This window comes from Microtus oregoni, unplaced genomic scaffold (assembly GCF_018167655.1).
Source record: "Microtus oregoni isolate MIOR12 unplaced genomic scaffold, Mior012 000002F_ref0000024, whole genome shotgun sequence".
Classification (NCBI taxonomy): Eukaryota; Metazoa; Chordata; class Mammalia; order Rodentia; family Cricetidae; genus Microtus; species Microtus oregoni.
This window is the reverse complement of record NW_024543061.1, coordinates 25,271,533-25,283,816: the sequence shown is the minus strand read 5'-3', so window position 1 is coordinate 25,283,816 and position 12,284 is coordinate 25,271,533. Positions and strand designations below refer to the sequence as shown.

Below are 12,284 nucleotides of genomic sequence, written 5' to 3'. Positions count from 1 at the left end.
GAAATCAGTTAATGAGCCTGCAGGGCCTGGGGTTCCGGGGAACAAGGGAGAGGAAAATAAAATCAAGGCCCCGTCTTAGGCAGTTTTGTGATTTATACACACAAAAGAACAGAAAGCAAGCTGCCGATTTTCCAAGTCAGGAACTCCCCTCCATCTGCCCGAGTGAGCCCCTCGCTGTGTGAAGCCGTCAGGCAGAGGGACATGCCACTGCTAAGGCTCAAGCTCCTGGAGAGGAGAGGAGGGGCCTCTCAAGACCAGCAATCAATCAGAAGCCTAATTAATAGGTATTTATGGCACAGGGCTCTATGGTTCCTCTGTGGGGTACAGACAGACGCCTGTCCCTAGCTAACTTGTAATCCTACTGGGGACAATGAGAGGATGGCGACAGGGTGTGACTGAGTGTGGGAAGAACAAGAAGTTTCTGGGACTTAGGTAGAAGAAAATCTCCTCTGGGGGCATCTGGAACCAAGCAAAGAGGAGGAGGTCGAGGGTGTCCCACACCGTGCAAGCACAGCCCCGTGTGAAGGACCAAGTCCCAAGTAACTCTGCTGTGTTCTGTGGTTTTCCACCAACCAATCTGAGGGTGGTACAGGTCTGGGAAGGATAGGGATGGAATAATGGGAACCCCAGCACCGCTAGAAGCCCAAGGGCTGGGATTGAAGAGAGGCCAGAACTTTCATAAGTAGAATTCCTGAGCCCCAGGCCCAAGGGGAAGGTACCAGGGCAATGACCTCTCCTTTGAAGCCCTTCCCTGTGTGGCCCCCACCCTTCTTCCAGATCTTTCTACTTCATCAGAACATCTCCAGGAAGGGGAAAGCTGTTGAAGCAGCTGGGCCAGGGAGGCTCTGAACTTCTCTTGAATGAGGCCTCTCTCCTCAGCAGAGTCAGGAAACCTCAATTTTTCTGACTCCCAAATTAAGTCCCATGCAGGGTTGCAAGGCAACCAGGCGGATTTGCAGGTTTTCTACAGCGAGCCGTCTACACAGGTCTGGCCGCATACGGCTTCTCACTGGCAGCAAGGCATAGGATTCAGGGAAAGAATGAGATCGCAGGCACAAGAAGGGATGCCCCACTTAACAGCCACTTGGAGATGGCTTGGTCTGTGTGGGAGTGAAATAAAGGAGGCCACTTGAGGATAGCCCCAAAGCTCTCCTTTAGAAGACAGCAATAGCAGTGAACGTGTAGGATGAATGGCTTGTCACACAGTGTGTACAATTATGTTTAGTGACAGAGGAGATGAGGAAAGAAGGATTTATCAAAAGATTAGTGTATACGAGTTCTTTCTTTGTGTTAATTTGCATTTTCTTTCCTTTAAAAATTTGCTTTTATGCATGTTTGGCCTGCATGTACATGCACCATGTATATGCAGCACCCACAGAGGCCAGAAGAGGGTGCGAGATTCTCTTGGACTGGAGTTATGGATGGTTGTGAGTCACCACGAGGGTGCTGAATCAAACCCGGTCCTCTAGAAAAGCAGCTTGTGCCCTTGACTGTTCAGCCATCTTTGCTGTCAAGACAGAGTCCCAGGGAGCCCAAGCTGACCTCAGACTCACCATATGCCTGCAGATGACTTTGGGTTTCTGATCCTCCTGCCTCTACCCTGTGAGTGCTGGGTACAGGCATGGGCCACCATGACCTGTTTTATGAGGTGCTGGGGATTGAAACAAAGCTTTGTGCATGCTAGGCAAGCACTCCAGCAGCAGAGCTGCGCTCCCAGCCCTGATTGGCACGTTCTTTCTTTTTTAACAATTAATAATTGTTGTGTTACTAGTTCAGAGTTGACAGTTGTGCCGGGCGGTGGTGGCGCACGCCTTTAATCCCAGCACTCGGGAGGCAGAGGCAGGCGGATCTCTGTGAGTTCGAGACCAGTCTGGTCTACAAGAGCTAGTTCCAGGACAGGCTCCAAAACCACAGAGAAACCCTGTCTCGAAAAAACCAAAAAAAAAAAAAATTCAGAGTTGACAGTTGTGAAGGCACTTCATCCTCTGCAGTTGGTTACAAGAAGCCACCCCAAGGGGGATCCGGGAAGAGCCATACATACAGGGGTAGGAACAAGGTTGGACAATGTCTCAGAGGCTGTGGCCCACACCACTCTCTGTGGCCTGCTTGCTGCCCCTGCCTAGGAATCACCAATTCCACTCTCACTCAGTCAATCTGCAAATTCCTGTAACAATTCCAGCTTTCTTTTTTCAGGTCTGCAAAGGCTCAGCGTGAGCCTGACTTGAGGAGTTTTATAAACCTTCTGGGGAGGCTGGATGGTGACCCTCCAAGCAAGACCGAAGAGATTACACACAGTTCTGTCCCCTGCATGCCAGTCCTACTGAAGGCCAACAGCCTCCTCTAAGTGAAAGACCAAGAAAAAAGACACACACCCCCTTTACTCACGGAGCCTCCAGCTTCACATGGCTGCTATCCAGGGACCCTTAGCTCAGTTAGGAGAGGAAACTCAGGATCTGGGTCCAAGGAAGTTTAGAAGCAGTGAACTGGGACTATAGACAGCCATAACTGTGCCCCAGAGGCTGCTCTGAGGAAAATATGGAGACAAACAGCTAAGCTGTTCGAAGAGAGTGCTCAGTGCAGGGAAAGAGAGATGGCCACCCTCCTACCCTGAACTACGCATCCCCATCCTTCCCAATACCCTGCAGTGCCGATTTGTCTTCCTATCAGAGACTCTTCTCGGGGAAAAATGGCTGGGCGTCCCCTTGCAGACTCCACTCCCCATGCCCTGGCAGCAGCTCATGGGAACTGGGTAGGAATTACTCACAGCAATGGAGACAGCACTGATGACAGCTCCCAGGTAACCCTGGATGAACTTGGATGCAGGTGAAGGCTGGAAGACACACAGAAAGGTAGACACACTGGGTATCCAAAGCTCCTGGCCCATGAGAAGCACTCCCCAGAAAGCCGAAGGGGCCCAGGCCTCCCTCAACAGCCTTCGAAACAGAACATACAAGGCGGGGCAGGTATCGCTGGGCCCCTTTACTCCTGCTTTGTTCTAGAAAGATCTGGGCAGACACTGCTGGCTGAAGGGTGGGAAACAGCAGGGGCCCACACAGGCCCTTTATGCCCAGGCTGTTCAGGGCCCCAGTAGGAAGGTTGTGCTGTGAGCAGGTGTTTAGGCCTGGCACACTTCTACGTGAGATAGCATTGTCTCACCAGCGACAGTCGAGCTGGCTCTCACAGCCCCCTCAGCCCAGCCATCAGGCAGCTTTGCTGTGGGTACTGCTGCCCAGTTGTCCCATAGAACAAAAGACCTCAAGTCCCGACTTAAAGAGAATTAAAGGAAAGCTGAAGAACCCGTCTTTGCTACAGCTGCAGTTTGGAGACAGGTTTAAGGTTGTGTAGGAGGTAACTGAGGGGAGCCACATAGGCGAAACCTGCAGAGGGATGAGGGATGCAGGGCTAGATGAGATGGTGCCCTTAAAGTCTTCGGCCCCTCAAGCTGACACTGCAAAGACCAGCTTCTAACTGCTCTTTTTTGCCTCTGTCAGAAAATATTAAGAACAGCCCCTCAGAGGGAAGCCAGATTCCTCTGGATCCAAGGATGGCCCAGAAGGAAAGATGGCCTTATCAGACATCAGCTTGTGTCATCGGCAACCTAAGAGCTGGGGACACTGAGCTGGCTTCTAAGTGGGTTCAGAAGCTTAGGTCAGTTCTGTCCTCAGGATGTTGACACCGTCTAGATGCGGTCTCTGAGTATACGAGCTCCTCCTCCAGAAGCACCCGGAAGCCAGCAGAACTCACCTCCTACAGACCACCCTCATTTTACCCACCTATCGCCCGGCTCTTCCCAGAGGCTCCCTGACCCATGACACACAAGCTGGATGCTACCTGCCTGTGGAGCTGGCAGCACAGACAAGCACTCAATCATGGTAGCCTGTCACACTGTAGAGAGAATGACCAGGCCACTCCCACCTGAACCGCCATGTACGGAGAAGGCAGCAACACTCACCTTGGTAGCATTGCGGTTTGCATAGTTGACACAGGCGTTATGGCTCTGGTTCAGCCACTGAAGGCAACAGAGAGAGAAGTAAGGGAAGGCATGGTCACCTCTATGGAAGACCCCACCTCCACTCCTGCCAGAAATCATGGAAAACTGTCTCTCTATGTATATAGAGATTGGGGACACTGTGGTGATGTCTAGGTGAGCACAGAAGTTTGGGGTTGGGGGTACAGTCCTCAGGATGCAGATACCATTTGCATCCAAGATCTAAATGTACAAATTGTCCCAGAAGAATCCCGAGGCTAGTGAAAGTCACCTCCTACAGAGCCCCTGTTATTTGACCCTTCTTTACCTGCCAGAGGACCTGTCAGAGCAACATGAGTTTCTTGGTGGTTAGCATGACGTTGGCATGAGAAAGGGGCTACAGGCCCCTGGTCACTGACCAGTGGTCAAGCAATCAAGGGGTAGAATGAGTTGCCAGTGACATGCCATTGTGTTCCAGGCGAGGGTACCTGGCCCCTCATCACCTCCATCTGAAGGTTAAAGTGACAAGAAATGGCCGGCATCACAATGAGGTGCGGAGGCCTGTTCAGCAGAAACAAGGTCTTGGTGCTTTAGGGATAGGGGCAGGGGCTAGGAGCACGCGACCCAGCGCTGGGCCTGAATGGAGCAGGGGACAATGGGAAGTTCCAGACCAGCGTGTGTGTGAGTGTGTGTGTGTGTGTGTATGTGTGTGTGTGTGTGTGCACGCGCGTGCCTGCCTTCAGAAACCCTCTCCACAGATTCTTACCTGCCAGAAGACAGTGGATGCCAGAGTCTGGTTGGGCAAAAGAAGACCCACCACCTAGGAAAGTGAGAGGGGTGAGTTAGGGAAGGCAACAGAGATGCCCAATGCTTCTTTCTTTCTTTCTTTCTTTCTTTCTTTCTTTCTTTCTTTTTGAGACAGAGTCTCACTACATCCAGGCTAACCCAGGTTGGCTTTGAAATCATAGCAAACCTCCTGCTGCAGCCTCTTGAATGCTAGGATTACAGGTGTCTACCACCATGCCTGGTTCACCCCGTGAATTTGCAAAGCAAAAGTATATAGCCATGGAATAGAGAGGGACTTGGAGCTATACGGGCACGGGTGTGGTCTTGTATGCAGGCGAACAGTGATGCCCACGGTGAGACTGCATGTGGCGAAACAACCGGAGTGCAGAATTCCATCACTGTGCAATCCTGATTATATGAAAGAAAAAATATAGCTGTCTACACACACTCACATTCACACACACATTCATGCACTCACACACATACACACACACATTCACCCACTCTCACAACACACTCACACACTCATACACAGTCGTGCACACTCATACACTCTCACACATTCTCACACTCACACACATATACATTCAAACACCCCCTCATACACACATACACACAACACTCACACTCTCACCCACTCTCATAACTCTCTCTCTCTCTCTCTCTCTCTCTCTCTCTCACACACACACACACACACACACACACACACACAGCATCTGTAGTTAGCAGAATCAGCTGAGGATTTCCATGGCTGCCATTCCAGACAACCTCCTCATAGTCTGACTGCTACCTTTCTCTTAACAATGGATTTTATTTATTTCCATAACCGGAGGGAGCCATAAAAAACAAGTGAGCAAACAAAGGAATCGCACATCTTCCTCTCAAGTAGACTAAACCTTTCTCCTATATGATTCTTTTTTTTTTTTTTTTTTATTTTCGAGACAGGGTTTGTCCGTAGCTTTTTTGGTTCCTGTCCTGGAACTAGCTCTTCTAGACCAGGCTGGCCTCGAACTCACAGAGATCCGCCTGCTTCTGCTTCCCAAGTGCTGGGATTAAAGGCATGCGCCACCACTGCCCGGCTCCTATATGATTCTTGTGATAATTAAATAATCTCAAAGTCCTCCAAGGAATTCATACACAGAATTTGGGGAATTGTTATCACTAAGCCTTTGTCAAGAGAAAACTGACACTGGTTAACCTAATGACTGGGCCACCGGAGTGTAACAAGCAGTGGTTTCCATGGGCGTTAGACTGCCCCCGGGGTCATGTGCTAAAAGCTCATCCCTGAGTTATCAGGGGAGGAAGTAGGTCACTGAGATGGTACCATTGAGGCATATCCTGTCTCTAGGCATTTCCCCTCATGCACGCTCTTGGCCTCCTGTCCACCACGCACTGAGCTTTTTGCTCAACCACGGATGTATTCCCTTCCACATCTGCCTCATCACAGGCCTAGAAGCAACAGAACCAAGTGACCCTGAACTGAGACCTCTGAAATTATGAGCCAAAGTAAACCCTTTTCTCTTTTATATTGCATTTTGCTACAACGGGACGCTAACATTTTGAGTGAATGAATGAATGAACAAACAAATGCACTAGATATGGTTGTCGAACCATTATGCCTCAAACCCAAATAGCACCTGGAATCTAGACTTGCTGGCTGCCTTTAAAATGTTTTATTTATTTATTTATTTATTTATTTATTTATTTGTATGTGTGTGTTTTTGTGCATGGAGGCCCAAAGAGATCATTGGATCCCCTGGAGCTGAAGTTATAGGCAGTTGTGATTGCCTGATGTGGGTGCTGGCAACTGAACTCAGGTTCTCTGGCAGAGGAACAAGCGCTCTTAACCACTAAACCAGTGGTTCTCAACCACTGTGACCCTTTAATACAGTTCCTCATGTTGTAGCGACCATCAACCATAAGATTATTTTGTTGCTACTTCATAACTGTAATTTTACTACTGTTACGAATCGTAATGTAAATATCTGATATAAAGGATACAGTCCCTGTGAAAGGGTTGTTTGAACTCCAAAGGGGTTGCCGTCCACAGGTTGAGAACCATTGCACTGAACCGTCTCTACACCCCCACACCCCCCTCACACACACACACTTTCTGAACAGTTTTATATGTCCTAGGATGGCCTTGTACTTATTGTATAGCTGAGGAAGATCTTGAAGTCCCTCTCTTGCCTCTTTCTCCCCAATGCTGGTATTGCAGGAAACAGAATCATGCTGGAGTGCTGGGGATTGAATCCAGGGTTCTGTGCATACTGAGCAAGCACCAAGCTACATCTCCAGCCTTGATTGTGTGTGTGTGTGTGTGTGTGTGTGTGTATCTGTGTTTCTGTGAATGTGTGTATCTGTGCATGTGCGTGTTTGTGTGTGTCTATCTGTGTGTGCATCAGTGCATGTGTGTGACTGTGTGTCTGTATGTGACTCTGTGTCTCTGTATGTTTGTCTGTATATCTGTGACTGTGACTGTGTCCATGTGTGTACACACAGACACCAAGGCTCATGCATTTGGAGGTCAGAGGACAACTTTTACAAGTCAGTTCTCACTTTCCATCTTGTTTTGAAGTGAGCTCTCTCTTGTCTCGGTCCCTGCGCTGCATGCTCCAGGCAAGCTAGCCCATACACTCTGGGCAATTCTCCTGCCTCCACTTCCCATCACACTATGGGCATGGTTAGATTATAGATGTATGCTGCTGTCTCCGGGTTTCTACATAGGATCCATGGATCCAGGCTCAAGGATCTGAACACAGGTCATCAAGGCAAGTGTTTTACCCACTAAGTCATTTTCCTGGCCCTTTGCTATTTTTTTTTTCGAGACTGAGTCTACTATAGCTCAGGCTGGCTATAAACTTCCTACGTAGTTGAGGAAGATCTTGAACTCCTGATCCTCCTGCCTTACCTCACACATGCTGGGCTTACAGGCATGCACCACCATGCCTGGCTGATCCTGACACTGGCTGCACCTTGAAACATCAAAGACTTGTGTGAGCCTCTTAAGTTACCTTTGGAGTGTTTGTGTGCAAAGCAGCATCTACTAAGTACTGCTGCATATGGGGAAAATGTGCACAGCCATCCACATATTGACTTATTTATTATTCCTGTAGATAAAATGGCTCTTTGGCAAGAATTTCTGTAAGGAACAAGTATAAACATCCAATACTATGCAGTAAATCAAATTCTAGACATCCTTAGCAGCATTAGTAAATCATGTTTTAAACATTAAAATGTTTTAAAACAGCGAGCACACACGCACATTTATATTTATTGGCCCATATCAGCTTGAATAAAATTATATAATGCGAAGCCATTCCACAGCTCCAACAGGAGCTACACACAGTAATTCTTTTCCAGGATGAAATCTCTGCTTGATTCTTCTGTGCAGCAGCCACATAGGGCCATGAACTAAAATCCAGGCAGGAGACCATGAGCCTCGGCTGCAGCTCTAGCCTAGTGGTCTCAGATCCATGATTCCCTTGAATGATGACCTTTCTATGCTATCAATTCCATACACCCCCCCCACCCCAGTATGTGCTGTGTTGTGTGTGCCTGGGATCTATGTTTGTGTGTAGATACATGTGGAGGTCCGGGGGAGATGTAGAATGTGTTCATTGATGAGTGTTCAGGTACTCCACCATCTGTTGTTTATACATCATCATACTGTAGACTATGCAGTACACCCCTCACCCCCAAATCCCAGATTTCTGGATGGTGCTTAAGCCACCAGGCATGTCCTCAGACACCATTTCCTGGGACTTTGTGTATCGTCACCAAAGCACCTGCTGTCCAGGATGATCACTGTACTTTGAATGATGGGGTCCTGTAGTGATATTTCATGTGTATTTTAATAAATAAAGCTTGCCCGAAGATCAGAGAGTAAAACAGCCACAGTGATCAGCCGTACAGACCAGGCTGCAATGACACATACCTTTAATCCCAGTAGCCACACTAATGTGCCATAGAAACCGGGTGGTAGTGGTGCATGCCTTTAATCTCAGCGCGAGAGAGGAATATAAGACGGGAGGAGACAGCTCCCATTCACAGTCTCATTCTGAGATTCCTAGAAGCAGGATCGCCATTTCGGACTGAGGTAGAGGTCAGAGCCATGGGTGGCTGTTTTGCTTTTCTGAACTTCAGGTTGAACCCCAATTTCTGTCTCTGGCTTTTTATTAATCATGCTGCAGGGTCCCTTCACTGAATTACCTCAGAGACACTTCTTAGTTTTTGAGTCAGAGGTTGTATGCCCAAACAACTGGTTCACATCTGTCTTGCAGTCCCTGGGCCATTTACCTGTGTCTGGCTATTAAGAAGTCTAGGCCAAGGTCAGTAAGATGGCTCAGTGGGTAAAATGCTGGCCATGCACATCTGACAACTTGAATTCCATCCTTAGAACTACTCACACTTTGAGTTCTCAGAGTTGGCCCTCTGACCTCCACACATACGTGGTATTACACACACACACACATGCACGCACACAAACACACACACTGAGACACGCATGCACACAGACACACACGCACACAGACACACACACACGCACAGATGCACATACATGCATGCACAGACACAGACACACGCACACACATACACTAATAATAACAATAAATAAAATTAAAAGAAGCCTGGGCCATCTTTCTCTGTCCACAGCTCTCATGGATAGAGATCCACACTGCTCATTTCTGTACCCACTCCCAGCCTCATGATCTTCCCCTCTCTAACCTAACCTTCTATTTATTTATTTATTTATTTATTTGGTTTTTTGAGACAGGGTTTCTCTGTGTAACAGCCCTGGCTGTCCTGGAACTAGTTCTTATAGACCAGGCTGGTCTCAAACTCACAGAGATCCGCCTGTCTCTGCCTCCCAAGTGCTGGGCTTAAAGGCGTGTGCCACCACCGCCTGGCCCTTGGGTGTCGTTTTTATCTTTACTCATTTTATCCTATATATACATTTTAAAAACTGACATATACTCTTTTCTAGAATACTCCAGAGCCCTGAATGAACGTGTACCTAGGCTGTGTCAGGCACACTCCTGTTGCACATAATTCTGACTAACAAGTGTTTGAATGTGTTAAAAACCTTGTTACCTGCTATAACACAAACCTGGGGTCCATGCAGGGCCTCAAACCACTGAAACTTCTCCATGCTTTTCTTAAAGAGATCACCTTGTTGGATGACTTTGCCAAGCATGAACCCCTTACCATAACCTTATAATAACGAGGACCCTATAAAATGAAGACAGCCTCCCATATCGTGCTGAGGTCTCGAGAAGTGCAGGGATCTTCCCAAACCTTTATAGTAAATTCAAGAGCCGGGTCTCTCAATCTCCAGCTTGGCATTCTGGTTCTGCTTTTAGGGTACTCCTCCAGCTTGTCTCCATGAGCTCCAAGAAGAGGGGGCTCAGTTACTAATCTAGTTGATGGGGCATAGTATATGTAGTGTGTCCTGAGGTAGGGAGTGGGGAGCTTAGGTGGTCTCTGTGATGGCAGGGGTGGGGAGTCGGGACCTTAGGTGGTCCCTGTGAGGGCAGGGGAGGGAAGTGGGGAGCTTAGATGGTCCCTGTGAGGGCAGGGGTGGGGAGTGGGGAGCTTAGATGATCCCTGTGAGGGTTAATCTTCATTGCCAACTTGGCTGATTGAATTTAGAATGACACCTCAGGGTGTTTCATGATAGATTCCATAAATATTTAATTGAGGTGGGAAGATATGCCCCTCAAATGTAGCCAGCCCTATAAAGTAGAGAGCTAGCTGCTTCCTGAGAAGTGGATGTCATGTGACTCAATTGCTGCTGCCATGACTTTTCACCATGAGGGGCAATGCCCTCAAACTACGAGCCAAAACAAACCCTTCTTTACTTAAATTGTGTCTATTGTGCATTTCGTCACAGTGAAGAGAAAACCAACCAAAATACTCCCTAATTACAAAACAAAAAGAACAGAAGATAGCTAGGCGGGCCGACGAGGCACATGGGAGTGAGCAAGGCTGACGGACCCTAACACTCAAATGGGACTTTAAGAAGGCCAGGGTTGCCTACAGGCAAAAGAGGCCAACTTCTGCTGAGGCAGCCGTGTACATGTGAGTGCATGCGTGTCTGTGTGTGTTTGTGTGTGTGTGACAGAAGTCAGGCAACAGAGGCATCAGGGACAACAAAGTTACTGGTCTGAACTGAGGAGAATGTCCCAGAAATCGACAAAAGACAATCTGGAGAGGGTAAAGATAGTAGACCAGGGACCCTAAGGAGCCTCCGGGGTCGGAGGCAGGTTCTGTAGGCCCCTGCCCTCTGGGTCCCTGCGGCGAGAGGAGGGACCAGAGCACACGATGCAGCCTCTCTCCCTATTAGGCAATGCACAGCACCATCTGCACAGTCCCAGGAGCAAGAGCAGGCATTTTATAACTTCCTTTTCTTTTTCAGTCTACATTAAAAATAAATGTTCCCTTCAGCTCTCAGATGTATATCTCTGGTGCAGCCTGCCCACATTCCCTCCTGCTGCCCTTTCCAGAACATGGCAGGGGAAGGGAAGGAAGAGAGGGAGAGAGGGAGCCAGTCCACCCGGCTGATGCCAGTGGATCACACCTCTTCCAAGAGGGAAGCGCGGCAGGCATGGCCACACTTGGTGGAGAGTGCCCAGAATGCATGGGGACCAGGGAAAGTGGAAGTAGAGGAAACAGGAGCCAACAGCCAGGCTTTCTTCCCGCCCCCACCCTCCCGCGCTGCAGGACCTTGGCCAAATCACACATCCATCTTTGCATTTACAGTTCATGCAGTGGCTGGAGTCCCCTCTACAGTTCCAGCCCTCTGCTGGCTGTCCTCTCTGCACATCTGTGGGTACCATGGGCCATGCAGTCCCATCATTTGTCCTGCTGTGGCCTAGTGATCAGTGGATGCTGGAGCCAAGACTGACCCAAGCAAGTTACCCGAGGTCTTCACACCTGTCTTTACCTGTTAAATAAAGGGCTGCCCTGGCATCTCTTGGGAGACTCAGGAGAGGAAGAAAAGCACAGACGGAATCTGCCTCAGTGTCTGGCACGTGCTCCCGGATGTCAGGTGGCGGTGTCATTCCTCCTCCAGTCTAGTTCCTCTTTCAGTCTTGTCTGCCCCCCAACTTCGGGCCCTACAGCCTGCACCTCATAACTGAGCATCATTTCAGAACATAAGTCTTTGTGTGAATACATATGTGTTCATGTGTGTGCACATGCAAGCACAGCCTGTGGAGGCTGGGAGGACCAAGGATCAGACAGACAGCAAGGATCAGAACCAGTTGTTTGAAAAACCTCCTCCAGAGGTTGGTTCCAACTAACCAAGAGTGAGTGTGTGCGGAGTGTGGGGTGTCTGTGACAAAGCGCTGCAGCCTTCACTGACTGTCTCGGGACAGCACATCAGAGTTACGCTGCTGTTGGCACTGTGATCAGCGCTCCTTGCATCGCCATCTTCACTCATGCTGTCGGCTCCTGAGCCCCCGCCCACCTGGGCTCTGGGGCTGGAGAGGGACAATGTCTACTCTAAGGACAGAACAGGGAATGGGGT

At 48.9% G+C, this 12,284-nt stretch overlaps 1 protein-coding gene across 2 annotated transcripts in view; it reads right to left on the bottom strand.

The window, feature by feature from the left end:
- The window catches only part of Sfxn5 (sideroflexin 5), a 117,286-nt gene that overhangs the window by 53,284 nt on the left and 51,718 nt on the right, over nucleotides 1-12,284 (bottom strand). For both annotated transcript variants that reach the window (XM_041639763.1, XM_041639755.1), the window contains exons 7-9: nucleotides 4,734-4,787; nucleotides 3,953-4,009; nucleotides 2,765-2,830 (exon numbers count right to left, since the gene is read on the bottom strand). In XM_041639763.1, coding sequence (XP_041495697.1) covers nucleotides 2,765-2,830; nucleotides 3,953-4,009; nucleotides 4,734-4,787 — 177 coding nt within the window. The remainder of the gene's footprint in view (nucleotides 1-2,764; nucleotides 2,831-3,952; nucleotides 4,010-4,733; nucleotides 4,788-12,284) is intronic.